This window comes from Arvicanthis niloticus, chromosome 1 (assembly GCF_011762505.2).
Source record: "Arvicanthis niloticus isolate mArvNil1 chromosome 1, mArvNil1.pat.X, whole genome shotgun sequence".
In the NCBI taxonomy this organism is placed as follows: domain Eukaryota; kingdom Metazoa; phylum Chordata; class Mammalia; order Rodentia; family Muridae; genus Arvicanthis; species Arvicanthis niloticus.
Window position 1 is genome coordinate 88,437,294 of NC_047658.1, and position 21,425 is coordinate 88,458,718.

Here is a 21,425-nt window from a genome sequence, read left to right on the forward strand (position 1 = left end):
GTTTTATTTTGTGTGTGTATGCGTGTGTGTATGCATTCAGTGTGCAGGTGCACAGTTGTGGAGGCCAAAGGAGGACATTGGGCATACTCCTCTATTGTTCTCTGTCTTATTTTCTTGAGACAGACAGGGTCTCTCACTAAACTACAAGCTAATGGTTTTGGCTAGGCTGCCTGGCCAGCAAGCTTCCAGAATCCACTTGGTCCCACCCTCTGACACTGGGGTTATGGTCATATACAGACATACCTGGCTTTTTATGTGTGTGCTTGGGATTTCAACTCAGGTTCTTATGTTTACACAGCAAATGTTCTTACCCTCTGAGCCACTCTCCAGCCCATGAAGAAGTTTTGACAGACAATATGACTTCATGTCCCATTACCTTGATTTAGTAATATTATCAGAGATGCTGCCATGCTGCCGTCACCCACCCCTTTTGTCTTTTTACTGTTTGTCTAGTTATTACTGTCCTTGGAGGCTTGTACAAATAACCACAAATATTGTCAGTTACTATAGTTTTAAAAGGTGTTTAGCATCAGTAGGTTGGTTGGATTTCAAAGTTTACTTGGTTAATAAGTTTGCAGACCTTTAAAGGAGAATGATAGTGAAATCATTAAAACGCTTTTTTAGACACTGTTGTCTCCAGCAAGAGTTGAGCCCTATGTGGAGCTGGTGCATAGCTCTAAGGGCTTTTCCAGCAGGAAATTTAATAAGTGTAGTATTTCGTTCTAGCCCAGTGCACCTTTGTCTCTGTAGCCTTTGAGGACCATTCACTCAATGAACTTCCCTGCTGGAAAGTGAATCTTTAGGCAGCTGGTGCTGCGAGCTCTGTAGAGCTTTCATTTAAACTTGGTTGTCTGCAGAGCAGTGACTACAGGGGGACCACCAACTATGTGTAGTTCCTGCACTGAGTGTCTCTTGTGGGCTTCTGAGCAAGATTTGCTTATTGAGGCTTCAGGTTGCAGCCCAGACCATAGTCTCATTATTACTTGTTTCTTTTGGTTTTAGATTTTTATTTTCCCTTCTGAAGTTCAAATTCCCTGAGACCAATGAGTGACTCCTTTAATATAATCAGTAGCAGTCTCAGACCAGAGTTAAGCTAAGATAGTTAGGAAACACTACTGGCTAAATCCAGTTCTCATATAGGCTCTGAGGCAGTAGCAGTTGCTCTATCGCTGAGGACGTATTGTGCACTTGGGATGGTGCTGCCAGCATCTGATGTATAAAGGTAATTAATGACAAAGGATTATCAGCCCCAAGTGGCAGATTGAGAAACCCTGGCCCGTGGGAATACATTGTCCAGATTGGATTATTTTTCCTTAAACTTGTCTAGACCTGTTTCATTGGAGAATAGCCCTATTTTGTTTTCAAGCAATACAGGATAGAGTGAAGCAAGAACCCTTTAAAAGATGTTCTTGGCATACAGTTGCACGAATCGACTCTAGAGACAGCTGAAGGTACTCAGGCTCGGATGACCTTCTGTTAAAAAAAATAGGAGGGTTAACCCATGTGAAGTGTCTCATGCCTGTGCTTCCTTCTAGTACTTGGGAGGCTGAGGCAGGATGATCACCTTTAGTCTGAGCTATATAGTGAGCTCCAAACCAAACCAGCCTGTTCTACAGAGCAAGACCCCGTCAAAAAACAAAAACAAAACCCAAGAAGTTATGTGGTATAATTGCAACATAAAGATTTGCCAGGTGCCCAGTGCTCACTCTCTTTCTTTCATGTTTGTTTTTGCATGGTAATGCAGTTTTGAGATAGGTAGATATCTTTAACCACTGTTTGCAAAGTTAGGGTTAAGCAAGACCTTGTAGAAACATTGGAGTTTGAGCAACTGACAACCTAGTGACAGGATGTCTCTGTGGTTATCCTTGTTTCCTCCATGAGTTTGTTAAAGATGTCAGATTCTACCTATTTAAACCACCTTTGGGTCTTAGCAGTGATTCTTTTGAGAGCCAGAGACAAATCATCTACCAAACTGAAGCCAGCTATTGTGCCAATCTTTATTAATCTTTCGCTCTGTGAGGATAGATGCCAAACATGTAATTGTTCAGTCACTGTTCAGCTGGCATACATGTTGCCAAGGAGCTACATGGGTTATATGAGGGGGCCTTAGTACTGGGAACTCTGAGCTACTCTGAAAAGTTCAGGGAAACTGAGGAAATGCTTTATCGGGGCTGTACTAACCAGGAGGGGAGTACAATGGGCTGAACAAACAGCATGCCAAATAGCCGTGGGAAAGGAGAGTGAAGGCCCAGTGTCAGGGTAGTACATGCTGTGAGGTAAGGCCTTAGAGACCATGGTGAGCACTTTGACAGTTATTATGGTTATATGTTATTAAATTTTACATGCTAAGAGGTTTGATAGATCACTTGTGTTTTCAGAGTACTTAATTTCTATAGGATCAAACTGCCCACCACATGTAGGTGTGTTTGCTATGAAAACACTGTAGTTAGTTGTATGTGTGTGCATGTTTGTGAGTGTGGGTGGCACTCACAATAGCCTTAGTTGTCATTCCTTAGGAGCTGTCCACTTCGTTCTCTTTGTTCTCTTAGTCACAGGCCTGGAACTTGCCAGATAGGTACGACAAAGCTGGCTGGCCAGGAAGCCCTAGGACTTTATTTTTCTTCACCTTTCCAGCACTGGATTATAAATTTAACACCACATGCCTGTCTTCTTCATTTACATGGTTCTGGACATTGAATTAAGGTCCTCATGTTTGCAAGGCAAACACTTTACCAACTGAGATATCGCCACAGTCCCCATAAAAGTTAAAATGTATGATTTGATAGATTCTAATATTTTCAGAGTTGTGAATTACTCATATCTGATTTTGGTTTTTTTTTTTTTTTTTAATCTCAAAAGGGAGCCTATGTCCATTAGTAGCCAGTCCCTGCTGTCTCTTTGCCCAACACCTGGGCCACAAAATCTGTTTTTTGTCTCTGAATTTCCATATCATAGATGTTTGTTATAAGCAGAATAATTGTACAGTGTGTGACCTTGTGACTGGCTTGTTTGCTTTAGTATGTGGTCAAGGCTTACCCTCTGGAGCATGAGCCTGCACTTCATTCTTTATGTTCTCTTGTATGCACTTACCACCTTTTTTACTCATCAGTTGATTGACAGTTTAGTTTTTGCTTTTTGGTAATGATAATTAATGCTGTTGTGGACTTGAAGCTTGTATCACATAACTGGTCAGGAGGGACATGGAAACCTCTTACTCCGTTTTATTCTGCAGCAAATTCCATTCACTAACCAACTTCTGTCACTGTTCTATTGTTGTGAAGAGACACCATGGCCAAAGCAACTATTGTAAAAGAAAATGTTTAATTGGGGCTTGCTTATAGTTTCAGAGGTTAGTCCATTACTATCATGGCAGGGAGCATGGTGGCAGGCAGGCAGGCAGGCAGGCAGGCAGGCAGGCAGTCATTCAGTCATATGATCAGTAGCTGAGAGTTATGTCCTGATCTGCAGGCTGAGAGAGGAATGGCTTAGCATGGGCTTTTGATACCTCAAAGCCCTCCCCCAGTGACATACTTCCTCTATTCCTGCAAGGCCACACCTAATCCTTCTAATCCTTTAAAGTAGTGCTGTCCCTGGTTACTAAGCATTCAAATAGAAGAGCCTATGGAGGCCATTTTTAGTCAGATACCCCAGAAAACTGTGGTAGGAAAGGTTCAACCACATGTGTTAGTATTTATGGAGAAATATGCTATTAAAATTGGAGGGTTTTTTTTCTTGGTGCTTGAAAACAATAAATTATAGCAGTTAATGATGCCACCTGTTGCTTTACTTCTGGAAGTCTAAATTTATTGTTATTCTTGTTGTCTATTTACAAATGGATGCCAAGAAATTCTTAGCTCCTGGTTTTCAGATAGATGACTTCTTGCTCACATTAATAGAATGCTCTTGATTTCCTGTTAGAAAGGTACTGGGTTTCAACTTGAGTAGTCATTTCAGAGTTTGTGTGTGTTTGTGTGTGTGTGTGTGTGTGTGTGTGTGTGTGTTTGTGTGTGTGTGTAACTCAAGAGTTCAGAATGTACACAAGGTCACAAAGATAATAAAAATGGTTTATGAGCTGTACTGGGTCACAGCTTCAGGCTCAGTAAGTTTTAAGGATTAGTAAATGATTAAGCAAGAACATTTCCAGACCAAGGAGTGAAGTGTAGGCTATGAGTTTAAGCCATCTTAAAGCTTGTCATTACAGGGTAGAGGCGACAGGGAGTTCTAGATAAAGCCCAGGTAGTTTTGATAATGGTGGTTAAATAGCAGGTTAGTACAAAGTAGTCAATAACAAGAAAGGTTTGACTTGCTCAGTTTGGGATCTGGAGTGTATAAAGGATGAATCATTGACATTTAGTGTGACCTTTTGCATGTTTTTGCTGGCTTACAGTTGATTTCTTTTAAAGCCAGTATGAGGAAGACGGATTGCACTCAGCATTTAGTAAGCATAGGATGACTGTAAAACTGCTCCATTAATTGTGCAGGAACTTATGGGACACTTACTGCTGGTAAATGGCCAGATTTGTCAGAGTTAAACAAGTCATTTTTGACTAGTAGACTCCTTATTTGGAAACATTAGTATTTTCCTAACAAATAATACATTGAGTGAGTCCAGTGTATTTAATGGGCTTATTGTTATCTGACTGCGCTAGCGGAATCACTACTACTAACCTCCACAGGTCTCACTGCATGCTTTGTGCTGTGCTGAGGACTTGCCTGCATTATTTTGTTTCATTCTCTACTCTACCAAGATAGATACTAGTAGCATCACACTGGTTGCTAAGGAATGATAGTCTGAGCTCTCACTTGTCTGAACTCACATAGGAGTTGTAGAGCTAGGACTTGCTTATGGGTCTGACAGTGACGCTGCCATGCAACTTACTTTGTCACTTTTGTGTTACACTAATGGGAAATGTATGTTTTGGGAGGTGAGTTAAATAAATAAATGAAATAAATTATTTTTATTTTATGTGTATGAGTGTTTGCTTGCGTGTATTTACATGATCATGTGCATGAAGTACCCATGGAGGACAGAAGAGGGCATTGGCTCTCCTAAAACTGGAGTTACAGATGATTGTGAGCTGCTGTGTGGGTGCTCAGAAACTAATCTGGGTCCTTTGAAGGTCAGCCAGTGTTTTTAACCACTGAGCCATGCATCTACTAGGTTAATTTTTATCTGTAGTTTTGGAATTTTGTTTTTAAAAAATATGCTCTTGCTAGAGCCTATTCATAGAAATCTTTTGTTACTGTGCCATCACTTGGTCTTCTTGACTGCAGAATGAACTCAGGGTGCTTCTTCAGCTTTCTTGAGCTCATCCTGCAGTCTCTTAGGGTTGCTGGTCAGCATATTGCTAAAGCAGACCCCAGGATGTCCAAAAGTCTCTTTCCCTTATACCTCTGAGGAAGACAGACAACCTGGTGTATTTTCCAAAGTACCAATTAATTCTTGCTCATTCTGCTGCTGATTTGGTTGGTGGATTTGATGTGCGTTATTGGTTTATGTGAGGTTTCATTTGGATACAAATGATGCCAGCCATTAGCTTTGTGATGCTGAGTGAATCTCAGCCTGGGAAGGTCTTGTGACTTGACTGTGTTGTGAGTGAAGCCTTGGGTTAGGCTTCTAAGACCTGGGCTGATGGTCTAGTTCTGCTGCCTGCTGCTGTACTGCATGACCAGAAACCTCCCCATTCTCTAGAGGGCTGGCTGAAGAGAGTGAAGTGAGAGTTCCTGCTGAGGAAGAATTTTGTACTTGTGGGTCACGTGGGCAGAAAAGATTATGATTGGCCTCAAGAGTTGTGAGATTATATTTGAAGATCTTAGATTATATTTGGCTTCTGGCTTTTGTTACATTTCTTAGGTATTACATCAACTATGTTTAATCTTTTTTTTTTCTTTCCTAGTGGTATGTGTGCAACAGAGAGAAATTATGCGAATCACTTCAGTCTGTCTTTGTTCAGAGTTATCTTGACCAAGGAACACAGATCTTCTTAAACAACAGCATTGAGAAATCTGGCTGGCTATTTATCCAACTCTACCATTCTTTTGTATCATCTGTTTTTAGCCTGTTTATGTCTAGAACATCTATTAATGGGTAAGTGAATATGAGAATCTCCACTTCACCCCCACCCCCACCCCATTTTTTTTTTTTAATTATTCTTAGGCTTAAAAAAGGAAAGATGAATGGTGGTGCCTTGTTCTAGGTACTACCTCAGCTTTAGCATTTGTACCTGTCAAAACCCTGACAGAAGGCCCACTGTTGGAGCTCTGTGTACTTAGACTTTGACTTTAAAATTTATTTTAACTTTGCAAGTAACTTAATTAGCCTGTATTTCTGTGTCAGAGACTTCATTTAGTACATTTCCTGCTCTGAAGTATATGGAACCACCAGGAGATGGTGTTAAAAGTTAGATTATGAGTTGGTTGGTTCTGAGAGTCTGTTTTTTGTTGTTTTGTCTTTTGAGACAGGTTCTCACCAGGCTGGCCTCAAAATCCTAGAGATCCATCTGCCTCTGTCCCCCAAGTGCTAGACTGAAGGAGTATACCACTCCATCCAGCTGAGCTGAGGGGTTTGTTTGTTTGTTTTTGGGTTTTGTTTTGTTTTCAAGATAGGACTTCTCTGTGTAGCTGGCTCAAACTCACAGAGATCCAATTCCAGAGTATTGAGATTAAAGGTGTGCACTACCACCAAAGCCAGCCACCACTGCAGCAGGCATCTGCATTTTTTAAGGAACTCCTGGCAGTAGGCTGTGAATTGTGGGCTTTGGAGTAGCAAAGACTTGAGAGCAGTCCTTCAAGTGGAAGTTCTTAGGCCTTTGCTTTAGGCCCACATCCCACTGGCTAGTTTTTGTTTGTTTGTTTTTGTCAAGGATCTGATTATTTAGCCCAACAATAGGCAACAACTTGTTTTGAAGAGTCTAGCACTTGTCTTTAACATAAGGTCTAGGCTTACTAGGAAGTTTGTAACTTTAGTGTAGAATTCTCTGCCCTGAGAGTGGTTCCTTCATATACCTAGAGAAAATACTTTATAACTATTATTTATCTATAAATATTATTTATCACTCCTTAGTTAAGTTTTTAAACATATGCATGGCCCTAGAATGGAGAAAGCCAAATTTTGGCAGCTAGTCATGATGCTTAACAAGCCTCCTGTGCTCTTTTCTTCTTCCCCTGAGGTTGACTCAAGGCTTTGCTAAATGTCTGGATCCCCAGTCTGTCATCTGCTCTTTAAATATGTTTCAGGCACCATAAGCCATCTCTCAGGATTTCTTACTTGATTTTCATCCTGTTTAAATGAGCTTGGCTTATGTTTGCTTCAGCAAACATTTGTTATTTTGTATTGGGAATTGAGTTTATACAATTTAGGTTGATGTTTGTTCCTAAAATTGGTTGTATTGAATTTCTGTTCTGTGTCATTCATTTTTTTCCTCAGAAATCAGGTGAGTCGCCCTGCAGAGATTCTTTATGAGGGTGGATTCTCCACCTCTTTGAGTAATAAGAAGGTGGGAATCTTTTCTTTAGAAAGTGCTTACATTCAGTACTTTATATGATTGTCAGTTTCAAACTAAATTACTTCCCTTTTCCCCTACCTGTGTTGGAGGAAACCTACTTAAAACTCCTTGCTCTAGAATTTAGTAGTTTGATCAAAGAGGCAATATAATTAATCAGTACTGTTGGCTTCCTTTATAACTCTCTGCCTCTACCCTTCCGTTTTGATGGAGCCCTGATACGTTGCCCAGATTGGCCTCAAACTCCTGTTTTCCTGAGCTCAGTGATATATACCTCTTGCATTATTGTCTGCCTTGCTTATTCTGCTTTTTATTGTATGTGAGCCTGTATGTGTGTGTGCGCGCACACACACACACACACACACACGCACGTGAGTGTATATATGCATGTGTGCAGGTGCCTGTGCATATGCCAGGGCATACCAGGTGAAGGCAGTGGACAAATTGTGGGGATTGGTTTTCTCCTACCGTGTGGGTTGAGATTGAATTTAGGTAGTCAGATTTGGCACCTCTGTCCACTGAGCCATCTCACTACCTCTTCTCATCTGTTAAACTTAGTGCTTCTGCCTGCCTGTCTTCTTGCCCTGTTCTCAACCCAGAACTCAGTTTTGAACCCAGAGATATGGGTATGTAGTGCTACTCACTTCAGTAGAAATAACTACATAGCTATGATGAAAACTTTCTTGAGTTAAGATACTTATCAGATTTCTCCCTGGAAGAAAGAAGGCTAAGTAAAAGTGAGTTGTTTTTTATTCTTTGATTTTGTTTTTGTATAGGATCTTGCTATGCGTCTTTGGCTGGTCTTGAATTTATGGCAACTCTCTTGCCTCTACCTCCTGATTGCTGGGATAACATGTGCCACCACCCCTGGTTTAAAAATATTTCCTTTCTTTTTAAAAAAATTGGTGGTATTGGGAATTTCTGCCTGCTACAGTTGAGGCGAGGACTCTCATCTACCACTAAGCTGTATCCCTGGAGAGACTTGATAGCTTTGTTCACCTTACTGTATAAGGAAGAAACATACTTCCTCTGTAGACTTAGGTCTAGAGAGACTTGACTAGAGAACTTAGGGTGATTATGAAGGACTAGAGACAGTGGAGACCATTCTGTCTATATAGTGTGCTTCCCAAGGCCTTGACATCATACGAGGATGGTCTCCGTATGTATGGTGTGAGCTAAACACTGTAGGAAGTTTAGCTTTTCAGGTCTTGCTGAACTTCTTGAAGGGCAGAGTTCTTTTTGGTTAACTAACTGGGCTTGTAGATTTTGACCGTTTTTGACACTGTTTGTTTGTTTGTTTGTTTATTTATGGAGCCCCATGACCCATGTTCTCTGCAGATAGGATAGTATTTTCCTCATTTCTTTTTGGTGCCTTTAAATTTAGACTTTGGTGAGTTAACTTTGTGGGCTCTGGCCTCAGGTGACCCCCTTTATAGTATCATGTCAGGGTTCTTCACATCCCAAGGAGATGGCTTGGGAAACATGTTTTATATAGCTGGGAAAGTTTTTGGCAAAGTATTTTGTGACTTATTTTGGATCTATGGCATGAAATCAGCATCAGGCTGTCTGGAGCCCTTCTGCATGACTGGATCTTGTGTGGATTTTATACATTCATTTCAGCAACCATAGTCCCTTTTCATCCATGCACTTGTTTTTCCACTAGCAATACAAACAGTGGGCATGAGTTCTGTGTCTAAGGAGATACTGCTTTCTTTGGTAAGACATTGTGGTTCTTACTTAGAACATGCTTAGATGTCTCTGGGCTCTTCTTAGTTCTTACTTCCCAGTCTCAGCATTTGTGTGAGGCAGCTGACTTACTGTAAATATATCATTAGGTTTTCTTAAACTCTCTGTGACCTTAATGGCAAAAGAAGAGAAGGAATTTATTACATCATCTCCATGCCTTTTATTAGTGTTCTTGATTCAGCATCATCCCTTTCTACGTCTATGGTACTGCAAGCATCTTGTTACAAGCATCTTGATAGTCATTGAACGGTAAACCTATTGATTATTTCCAGGAAGTGATAGAATGGTACAGACTTCCCTGCTTCTTCTACCAATGTTTTGCATTGGATCTGAGAAGGAGTGGCTTTAGAAGCTGCTTCAGGTTGCAGAGAAAAATCTTAAAATCGGGGCGCTTGGCCTCACTGCAGTGTAATGGCTCCTTGGATTTGTGCTGTTTAAAGAAAAGGTTGTTTTGCTTAATGGAGAATTCCTGCCCCAGACAAACCAGGATTTGGGAGCAAGAAGAGAGTAGGGAATGTACCTCTTTATGGCTTGTTTGGGCTGTACCTGCTTTTCTGAGGGAGGGCTTCTTTAGACCCCATATAACCTCTGCCAGCCTCTTTTTTATTTTTTCAGTAAAATATTATCAGCTTGAAGTGTTTTAAGACCTTTAATAAAAGTACAGGTCTCAGCTAACTACAAACCTACCTGAGTATGGACCCACTTTCTTAATGCCACCTGGCTGATCTCTTTTCTTCTTTTAAAGCCTTTAAAATCCATTTTTAGGGCATCTTAAGACTCTTTTATACAGGGTTATGTTTTCTTTTCTTTTTTTTTTTTTTTGGCTTTTCAAGACAGGGTTTCTCTGTATAGCCCTGGCTGTCCTGGAACTCACTCTGTAGACCAGGCTGGCCTCGAACTCAGAAATCCGCCTGCCTCTGCCTCCCAAGTACTGGGATTAAAGGCGTGTGTCACCACCGCCCGGCAGGGTTATGTTTTCTATCATCATTGTTGAGTCCATCTTCCTAAAAGGCCTGTTTGGTTCCTCTGCGTAGTGCTCCCGTCTGACTCTGTTAGCCTGGAGTCTCTGCCATTCCCTCTACCTTTTCTTTGTGAATTTGTTTTTGGCCATGAAAGATAAACTATTTTTTAATTGTATACTAATTTGTAATGTCAGAAACCTTTGGTGCTGCTTTCTCTGTGTACGCACACGTCTTTAGAGTCGTAGATGTCATCTCCTGCCCTTCTTTCCCCAGGTTACTAGGAAGAGGCTCCATGTTCGTGTTCTCACCAGATCAGTTTCAGAGACTGCTTAAAATTAACCCAGACTGGAAAACCCATAGACTTCTTGATTTAGGTGCCGGAGACGGAGAAGTCACGAAAATCATGAGCCCTCATTTTGAAGAAATTTATGCCACTGAGCTTTCTGAAACCATGATCTGGCAGCTCCAGAAGAAGAAATACAGGTACCAGTTCTAGAGCTGTGCTGGGAGCACTGGGTATTTCATGGGTTTTGATGATTTCTTCTTGAAAGTGTATGTATGTGTGTTGGGTTTTGTTTTGTTCTGTTTTGTTTTGTTTGTAGCACTGGGGATTACACTCAAGGCCAAGGACTCTACCTCTGCACGTATCCTAGTGATAAGAATCAGGAGTGGTTTTCCATGGCTAAGAATTAAACACAAATCAGTGGGAAACCAGAGAAAGGGAATTTTCCACGGAAGCATTCTTCTGAAGCAGAGAACTTGGCATCACAGGCAAGATGGCCTAAGTGAGAGACAGCTTGAAATAGGCAGATGTGAGGACATGTCCTCATCACTGGCATGTCCAGATGTTTTATATGCTTTAAAAATTTTTGGTAACATATATGTAATCTAAAATATATCACTTTAGTAGTTTTTAAGTCTGTAATTAGGTCAGCAGTTGTGGCACGCTCGTGTCATCCATCCTTACAGCGTTTTGTCTTCTCTAACGATAGTCTCAAATATCGTCCTCTGCTTTTCCTTCTTCCAGCCTGTAATCACTGTTGTACATTGTCAACAATCTGACTGTTCTGTGTACAGTGTCTTAGAGGAGTTCTAGGAGGACTCATGGCTTAGTGCACACACCCCACATGGTCTGTGTTATGGATGTTTGGGTTGCTTCTGACATTTGTCTTAGTTCTTTTCCTCTTTCTTTCTTTTCCTTTTTCCTTTTCTTTTTCTTCCAAAGAGGGCTAAGCCATACCAAGAGGGAGTCTAGTCTTGGCTGTACTGGAACTCATTCTGTAGACCAGGCTGGCCTGGAACTCACAGAGATCTGCCTGCCTCTGCCTCCTGAGTGCTGGGATTAAAGGTGTGTGCTACCACTGATTTGTCTTAGTTAATTTTCATTGATGTGCTACTAAGATGACTTATACAAGAAAGAGTTTATTGGTTTCACAGTTTGAGAGGGTGAGCCTGTAACCATTTGGCAGGAGCATGGTAACAGGCAGGCATGACACTGGAGCAGTAGCTGAGAGGTTACATATTGAGACAACAACCATGAAGCAGAGAGAAAAGCCTCAAATCCTATCCCTAGTGATATACCTCCTTAAATAAGACCTCCTAGTCCTTCCTAAATAGTTGTACTAATTGGGGACCAAGTATCCAAATGTGAGCCTACTGGGGGCCATTCTCATTCAGACCACTACAGCCATGCCAAGTGAGTAATATAAATGCCTGTTTAAGTCCCTGCTCTCACTTTTGGGTATGTGCCTAAAAGTGGAATTGCTAGATCACATGTTAAGTTTATGGGTTTTATTTGTTTGTTTTGCTTTTAGATAAATTTTATATGTATAATCTTTTGGCTGCATGTATGTCTGTGTACCATGTGTGTGTCTGATGGCCACAGAGACTGGAAGAGGGTGTTGGGAATCCCCTATACCTGAAGTTACAGATGATTGTGACCACCGTGTGGGTACTTGGAGTCAAACCAAGTCCTCTATAAAGGCACTAAGTGCTCTAAACTGCTGAGCTGTCTCTCTAGCTCCTTAAGTCTATAGTCTGTGTGTAGTTTTTATAGTTTTTTTTTTTTTTGAGAATTTACTGTACTTTCTTTATAGCACCTATATTATTTACGTCCCCACCGACCAATTTCTTTACATGCCTGACAGTAGTTGGATCTCATCCCCCCCGCCCACACACACACACACACACACACACACATACACACACACACTCAGTTGTCAGTAATGATGGATGTAAAGGATCAAGTTCAGGTTGCAGACCACCTGGTGCTTGAGAGACTTATTAGGTATGAAGTCTGGGTTCAGAGACTTATGAAGAGATGTATCTGCGTATATTGGCTTCTGTAGCTAATTTCTCTACTCTGTGGGTTCTTTTTCCCACCCATTATCCCCCCCCCCCCCCCCCCCCGTTTCACCTCTATCACTAGGTAGGAGAGAAGGAAGGATAGAGGGGAGAGGGAGATCTCCGAATTTAATTTCTTGCTTTTTGTTTCTTCATTGAGCACAACTACTAACGGACCGCAGCCAACCAGCCCCCACCCTGAACGACCAACCATACCCACCTGTTGGGCTCTAGCATTTATGTACCCTCTGAGAAATTCCCAGAATTCCAAACATCACACAGTTGTACAGACTATCTGCAGCAGGCAAAGCTATGCCCCTGCTAGAGCACAGGCCAGATTGTAGTCAGCTACTGTGAAGGAGCCCCATATCTTAGCACCTGGGATTAAAACGAAACTATATTCTTAAAAATATTTCTGTGTTCTTCCAAAATTCCAGAATTCTTTCTACAGGCTGCTTACACCATGTGGAGGTGGAACCTGCCCCTGTGGTATTTGGAAAGCCTTGGACAGAGATTTGTATCCACACTGACTTCTGTCAACGTGTTTTTCACTTAGACTAGCCTCAGTCAAGCATCTGTGCAGCTATGGTTGACCAGGAGCAGATTGAACATTTGGAAAACATGGAGCGTTTTAGTCTAGGGAAGGGACAGACCAAGGCTGGTGGTGGGAGGAAAGATTGCTGTGAATACTTGATGAGACTTTAAAATGGAAGGAAGAGGTAAATGTAGATTCTGCTATATCAGGCACAGCTGATTCTAGACCTTGAGTTATGGATAAAAACATCAACCTTTCTCTCATCAGTGTTAAATAACTGTTTGGGATGTTATATTTGAAGGACCTTATGTAGAATTAAGTTTGAATGACCATGTAGCCTACCTTGGTTTCATACTCAGTTTCTGTCTTGGTAGACCTACATGGTAATAATTAGAATACATTACCCCTCCAAATAGAAGTTAGTTTATATTAAAACTTGGAATACTTTGTCCTTTGTTATATGACAGCTTGTAAGTTCCTAATATGTCCCCATATCGTCCTACTTAATTAAAACAAAACCAGGGCCAGTGAGTTGGCTTAGTGAGAAGGCTGCTTGCCACAAGTAGGAAGCCCAAGTTTGATCCTGGAGACCAATATGGTGGAAGGAGAGGACTGACTTTGCAAGTTGTCTTCTGAGTCCTACATGTGTGCAGTCATACTGGCGTATACATAAGTACAATAAGAACTAAAAACAATGCTTAAAGTGGTCTGGGAGGGAGGGTACTAACCTCTTCATTTACTTTTCCTAATGAAAAATTGCTAGAGAATGGAGTGTACAGATGGCCATTCATGCTTAGCTGGGCAGGCCGCAGGGCTTCTTCAAGGAGTCATTGTCAGCCTTTTCCCTCACCTTTCATGGAGAAGGCCAGCAGCCTTACCTGAGGAACATGCTGGGAGAGGCTCCAAGTTATAGTTTCTGTGCTATGTTGTGAACTTGGACAAGCCCCTCCTTTCATTTTGTCATAAAGGGAAAAATTCCAGCAACTCGTTAGGATTCATGGGCAGCTTGAATACAGCTATGAATGGATCTTAAAGAAGGGAACTGAATTTACAAACAAAACTTTAAAACATTAAGGATGAGCTTGACCTGCAGTCAGCAAAGTTTAACGGTCACAACATTAAAACTCTGTAAGTTTTGTTTCAGAGAGTCTCTTCCTAGTTTTTGAAATTCCTAACACAGAAACCACTTCTCTGAGTTGAGTTTTGATGTGGATTAGGTGAGAGGATATCTTAGTGAGAGACCCTGCTGCTTCATGTCTAGCTTCTCTTCCATTGCAGACCTAAGATGATTGTTTTGTTTAATCAAATGCATAATTTGTGCTTTTAAATTGTTTGGCTAAAGCATTATACAAATATTTCTTTCATCATTTATTTCATTGTTTAAGAATAGAACTGATGACATTTTACTGTGAAAGCAGAGTCTGCATAGTAGACTGTTCTTAAGTGCTTCTTTAATGAACTGAACGCAGACTCTGAAAGAGTTAGGCAGTCGTCTCACGGTGATAAGTGCTTTTGAAGCTCCAATGTTAGGTCTGTTCAGGAGGCATTTAGTGCAGACAGACACCAGCAAAGTAGTACAGCAAAGGAGCTGCCTGCTTTCTTGATTTGTCATAAACAGTCTGAGTGCTGGGAGGCAGAAACAGGAACTAGTCTGAGGCAAGCCAAGGTCACACAGCAATTCAAAACACAAGTTGGGGGGCGGGGACAGAAAGAAAGGAAGGAAGGAAGAAACGCTATAAAGGTAAAATATGATGGCCTCGGGATCTAGTTTAGTCAGTACAGTGTTTGGCAAGCAAGCATGAGCTCTTAAATGCAGTGCCCCAGTACCCATGTGAAAAAGTTAAGCATAGTGGCATGAATTTATAATCCTAGCACTATGGAGACAGATACAGGAGACTCCCTGCGGCCCACTGGCCTGAATAGCGTAATTATTGAATTCCAAGGCAATGAAAGACCCTGTTTCAAAAAAAAAAAAAGGGTGGCATCTGAAGAATAACACTCAAGATTGACTTCTGGCCTCTGCAATTGCCATTTTTTTCTTACCTGTCCTTTGTATAATTGCTAATATAAATTATTACTGCATATTTTGAATCCACATTGATTTAGAAGACAAAGTTGTTAGCCTTTATTGGCATCCTAGCTTTTGTTTCTGTTTTTTCAAGACAAGAGTCTCACTCTGTAGGTCTGGCAGTCCTGGAACTCAACTATGTAGCCAGGCTGGCCTTGAACTCACAGAAACCCACTCATCTGCCTTCCAAGTGCTGGGAATAAGGCATGCACCACGACTCCCTGCTAATCTTAGTTATTTTAGAAGTTGGCTCTAAGTGGGAGAAATATTAACCAAGTTTTTTTTTTTTTTTTTTTTTTGATTTTCCAGAGTGCTTGGTATAAATGAATGGCAGAATACAGGGTTCCAGTATGATGTCATCAGCTGCTTAAATCTTCTGGATCGCTGTGATCAGCCTCTGACATTGTTAAAAGATATCAGAAGTGTCTTGGAGCCCACCCAAGGCAGGGTCATCCTGGCTTTGGTTTTGCCCTTTCATCCCTATGTGGAAAACGGTAAGTGTGGGCAGGCCAGCTCTTTTCAGAATGACTATCTGTTGATATTTGTGATTTTATCTCATGAACAACTAAACATGGTCTTACTTACCTGGAATTTAAGATAATACAGTTAGCCATGTATACGTAGTATCACCTTGGTTAATGCTTATCTTAATATAGATTTTACAGGGTTCTGTACTCCCCTGGCATTGTAATAACTCATACTCAGCTGCATCAGTGCTTCTGTATCTGTGCTCTCTGCCTTTCAAGGCAGCTTGAACCACTTATGTAGTGACTTATGAGCCAAGTCAAGCAGCAGATTCTATCTCTTAATCTGCTAGTAGATAACTGCTGAATGTCATGGCTGTTTTGTTTTACATTTTGTAACTCTCATCTCAGACTCTAAAAATGATTAATGTTCTGTTTTGAAGACATTCATGTTTTAGTAAGTAGCATTTCTTGAGTTACAGGCTTTTAAAAACATTTTATTATCATTTTTAGAATTGTTTTTGTGTGTGTTTGGATATGTGAGTACAGCATCTGCAGAGGCTGGAAGATGGCATCAGATCCTCTGGGACTGGAGCCCTACGTGGGTGCTGGGAACTGAACTGGGGTCCTTTGAAAGACCAGTGCATACTCTTAACCTTAAAGCCATTTCTCTCAACCCTTGGATTATGGTTTTGTAAATTCATGGTGCTACTCTTCAGCAATATTGATTGAAGAATGTACTAGAAGAGTCAGGTTCTTTCCTGACAATTAGGTTTACTGCAGCTTCTGATACTCATGGTGAACTTAATATCACAGGAATTCATATTTTAAGCTGCAGTGGTTTATACTTTAGGTAATCTTGAAGATTATGGCTCTAATGTTCTTCTGTATTTTAATAAATTAATGTACATTGATATGAAACTACTTGTTATCCATGCTAATATTTTTAAACTCTTTTGTCTTTTTTTCCCCCAAGACAGTCCTCTTGTAGCCCAGGCTAGCCTAAGATTTACTATGTAGCCAAAGATGACCTTGAATTTTTTATCCTCCTACCTCTACCGCTCCAGTCTAGGATTTAGGTGGAGGTAGATGTTGAGCCCGCAGCTTTCTGATGTTTGACAAACAGTTTACTAATCAAGTTGTATCTATAGCTCCTAGTTTTCTAATTTTATGCCCAGATTGGACGTTTCTTCAGCTCTCAAGTACTTGCAAACATTTTAAAGGAATTCCTTACTATTTTGCAAGTGTTAGGGTCACTGTATTTTGTGGAAACCCATGTTTTAAGGACCAGCATTTCTGTGTCTTGTAACTGGAGTACTGTGGATTTATGTTACTGTGTGCACATATGCTTCTGGATTCTATTCTGGACCTTGTAGTTCACCCATGCTCATAGTCCTTCCTTCTTTCCTGTCTTTGATTTTCTCATTATTCCTTGTTTGTTGCTTGCTTGTTTTGGAGACAGGTTCCTGCAACTTCAGCTGGTTTGAAATTCATGATCCTCCTGTTTCAGCTTCCCATATGCTGAGATTTATTTCCAGTGGTAGGTCAGTCACCATGACTCAGTGCTTGTCTGTACATTTGCCAGATCTAAGAGTTTTTGTTGTTGGTATGGAAAACAGGAAATATTACCCCTCCTTTTCTCTCTCTCTCTCTCTCTCTCTCTCTCTCTCTCTCTCTCTCTCTCTCTCTCTCTCTCTCTTTGTGTGTGTGTGTGTGTGTGTGTGTGTGTGTGTGTGTGAGAGAGAGAGAGAGAGACAGAGAGAGAGAGAGAGAGAGAGAGAGAGAACGCACAAGTGCAGGCAAAGTTTGACATTGACATTAGTTGTCTGTCCCTGTTTACTTTTTGAGACAGGGTCTCATTGAACCTGGAACTTGCTGCTTTATGTCTGGAGTATCAGATAGTTGCCTGTTTCCTCCCACTGATATTACAGTTCCATGCTGCCACACCTGTCTCTTATGTGGGTGCTAGGGATCTGAAGTCTGGTCTCATGCTTGTCCATGGAGTTGTCTCCCCATCACTGAGCCATCTTCCCTAATTTTTTGTTTTGTCTGAGGCAGGGTCTCATGTAACCCGATCTTTCTGTATAACTCAGGATGGCTTCAACTCCTGATCCTTCTGCTTCTGCCTCTCAAGAAGTGGGTTACAGGTGCTTACTACCATGCCAGGCTTGAAGATGGAAATCTGTAGACATGGGAGAGCAGGGAGAACTTGCTTCTCCTTGCAGTACATTCCTGTTGTTGAATAGCTCTTCACACTGCTTAAAGTGTGAGTGCAATGAATCATTTGTGTAACATGTGTGTGTTATACAGTGAAAAGACTCAGTAAGTGTCCTTTGATCTGATCTTGCTACAGTGCCAGTTTCTGTGATTAAGTCTGGGCTCCATCTCTGCATTGTACTTACTAGTCATTGAGTTGTAAGGTTCTGGCTTCCTGTGTCTTGTTGGGCAACCACATGATAGAACTTTAATCCAACTTCCTGGCAAAACAGGAGGAGGAAAAGCAGGAAAAAAAAAAAACAACAACCCATCATCTAACCACAAATTTCATTTCCTTGTGTTTCTGACAAGAAAAATTGAAAGGAAGTGAAGCTAAACAAGAGAGCAACCTTCCCTCAGGACTGAGGACAAGCTCCTTGATTGTGGGCATCAGAGTTGTCTGTGGACTGAGGAGTCTGGCCTGTGGCAGGGGACAAACTGGAGACAACGTCTTGTTGCTAGGGATGACCTTTATTGACCTGTAACTTCTTCGGATTTCTGGAACACTGTCACTGCTTCCTTTCTTCAAGGTTTAGTCTAATTAGATCCTGATGATTTCTGACAGGAAACTGAGGATTGGAGACTTCAAGACACAGAGTACGCTTAGCCTGCTTGGCCTAATTAATTATTTAACAAAAAGCAATTATAGGTGAAGTGATTACTCTTGTTGGTTTCTTTGGTGTCATGCATTTAAGTATAATTTTGTTGCTTAGGCAGACTAGTGTGTTTAATCATGTGATTACTTTGTTAAAATCATAATTGTATGCAAAATCACTCATGATAAAAATTGTTTGGGTTGCTTGCAAAAGGGTATGTAATGAAAAATCTGTTTTTTTACTCTAGACCCTTTATGATTTTAGGTCACTTTAAACATGCTTCAAATGTTTCTCTCCCTATATGCAGGTAGAAGCCATTAGGAATACTATAGATGCCTTTCCCCTTAAATTTCTGGGAACACACCTTGGTCATTACCTGGGTATCAGCAGTGGTGTGATGCGCTGTCTCAGACTGAGTCATGGGTCCTGATTGTTACATGGAGTGGATGCAGTGAGTGAGCTTTTAAATAGGATTTTTACTGCTTTAGAGCGCTGCTTGGTTGATACTCTGGAAAATTCCATTTTATTAAGAGTTTACAAATCTAGGAGTTGGTATTGAATTTTAAATCTGAGTGCTGAGCATCTCTGGAGATGATCACACTGAAGACACCCTCTTCTGACTGGCAGGGCAAGTCTGGCACTCCTGGCTTTCTCCCATCTCCACTCAGTGCAGTACTAGCTTGTATTTGTGACATCCTAAATGAAAGTGTCATGAGTGTTAATATTACCTTTTTTTTTTTTTTTTTTTTTTTGCAGTGCTAGTAATTAGACCTGTGTTTCACAATGCTCTTTACTGAAGTATATCTTCAGCCTTTAAATGTTTTAAATGTGTTTGTTTGTATATATGTTGGGAGATGTGGATGTGGACAGCTTGTGGGACTTGGTTCTTTCCTTTCACCCAGGAGTTGAGGTCTTTAAGCTTTACCTTCTGAGCCATATTGCTGGCTCCTGGTTTTTCAAAGTTGATTTATGTACAAGCATCGATGTATATGTGTGCAGGTTGTACAGAAGCCAAATATTCCCAAGGAGCTGGAGTTGGATGGGTGTAAGAACAAATCCCTGTTAGAGAAGTAACTGCTGCTAACATCGTTCCAGTCACGCCACATGCCCCTTCACTTTTATTTGAGTTAGGGTCTCACTAGGTTGTTCAGGCTGGCCTTGAACTCAGGATATCCTGCCGTAACCAGAGGAACTAAGATTACAGAGGTGACCACAGTACCTCATAGGTAGCGGTAACATTAATATTATTGATAAAGTAATTACCTATACTTGACCTCTATGTTATTCTGTTTTTTTTTTTTCAGTGTCCTGCTGATTTTGTAGAAAATAATTAGGAATGTGATTCTCTGTTTTATTTCTTGAATAATTACTTGATACAATTATTCTTTGAAACTATTTAGGTCTGTGCTTTTGAGGAGTAGCTTGTTAGCAACTATCTTACTCATTTCTAAGGTCCTGGTCTGATGAAGTTAGACTATTGCTACTGTTGTTACTGTTTCAGTGTGCTGCTCTGTAGTCTTTGTTGGTCTGGAACTTGATATGTAGCTTGGGTTGGCCTCAAATTTATGTTTGTCTTTCTAACTCTGCCTCCTGAATGCTTGGATTTATAGACTTCCCCACTATGCCTGGTTAGACATCTAGTCTAAAACTCTCAGGCAGATAGCAGTAGGAATCTCAGTCAGTTTTGTGGAAGGTGCTTAGTGTCAGAGGGCTAACCCCTGTTTGAATTTGAAATACTGGTTAGCATGGCCTCTCATTAATCTGAGACTTTCACCTGCTCAGAGTGGCTAATACCCACGTTGGAGTTTGTTCTGAGGGTTAACTCACATATTGAACAGTGGCCACCTGTATGGGTCTGGATTTTGCTATTTGATCCATGCTAGATTTATTTTAGTCTACCTTATTCTTTTGCTGTATTTTTATTCGTGACTTTATTGGTTATACTTGTTCACAGCGCCTCAGACCGAAGTATTCAAGATTGTCTTTTAGTCTGCCTTAAACTTGTAACAAAAGTGGTCAGAATCCAAAGGCTGCATTCTGCCCTTTAACTGTCTCAGAGTGTACTCTCTGTTAGTGTGTGCAACTCCATGGCTGTATTGTTATTGGTCACAGGTTTGAGATTCTTTACAAAGGTGAAAGAATTGAATGAATTCATCCTGAAAACCCTATTGGCATGTCTTGGCAGGCAAATCAAGGTAGAGGACATAGATAGAAGACTTCTGGGTTCATTTGCCTCTTCTGTATTAAGCCTCCCCACCATTGTGCTGGGTCTAGGAGGTAGACCCTTTGGGAGGTGTTGGGGTCATGAGGTCTGCCTGCTTTGCTAGAGGTTCCAGAGCCTATACTCCACCTTCAGCAGTTTGGAGGAGGTGCCTAATTAGAATCTACCCTGTGGCATTCTGATTCCATTTCAGCCTCCAGAACTGTGAAAAGGACATTTCTGCTCTTTCTCCAATACTTTGTCATAGCAGCAGCAGCCCACTGACTGCATGTCATCATCATTTCCTCATCAGTGTGAGAGACTACAGGCATCCTGAAAGATTCCAGTCTTACTGGGACATTACAGCTTAGTCTTTTATAGGGAAAATTTTCTGTATGCCCAGAGAGTAAGAAAAGAGTTAGCCAGTAGTCTCTGGAGAATGATCTGTATGTGTGTAGGGGCTGTTTCTCATCTCAGTTGAAATATAAGAAATTTTAAAATAGAATTATTATTCAGTCATATTCATACAAAGGTATTTGAAAGCCTACTATGTGCTGGGAAGAGCCAGGCACTGGAAATACGAAGATAAATGAGCTCTAAGTTTATAATTGTGATTCTTGTACAGATTGTAGCTGTAACAGGCAATGTTGGAACAATGTAATAAAAGATAGGGAAAAGTACTGTGGGGACAGAAGGAAAGATCACTAATTGGGACTTAGAGAAGGCTTTGTGTTTGTTGTCTTGTTTTTACAG

General features: G+C 40.9%; 2 protein-coding genes across 6 annotated transcripts in view; one reads left to right on the forward strand and one right to left on the reverse strand.

The window, feature by feature from the left end:
* The window catches only part of Mettl9 (methyltransferase 9, His-X-His N1(pi)-histidine), a 40,832-nt gene that overhangs the window by 5,872 nt on the left and 13,535 nt on the right, over positions 1-21,425 (forward strand). For 3 of the 5 annotated variants that reach the window (XM_034512529.2, XM_034512537.2, XM_076942039.1), the window contains 3 exons: positions 5,898-6,088; positions 10,484-10,693; positions 15,466-15,650. The exons of 1 other annotated variant lie outside the window; for it this stretch is intronic. In XM_034512529.2, the coding sequence (XP_034368420.1) occupies positions 5,898-6,088; positions 10,484-10,693; positions 15,466-15,650 (586 nt within the window). Of the gene's footprint in view, positions 1-5,897; positions 6,089-10,483; positions 10,694-15,465; positions 15,651-21,425 lie in introns of those variants that run through there. One more of the 5 variants, XM_076942042.1, reaches the window with a different exon arrangement.
* Positions 3,340-21,425, reverse strand: part of Igsf6 (immunoglobulin superfamily member 6) — a 29,644-nt gene continuing 11,558 nt past the window's right edge. The window contains exon 6 of the mRNA XM_076942055.1: positions 3,340-3,469. Coding sequence (XP_076798170.1) covers positions 3,437-3,469 — 33 coding nt within the window. The 3' untranslated portion in view covers positions 3,340-3,436. The remainder of the gene's footprint in view (positions 3,470-21,425) is intronic.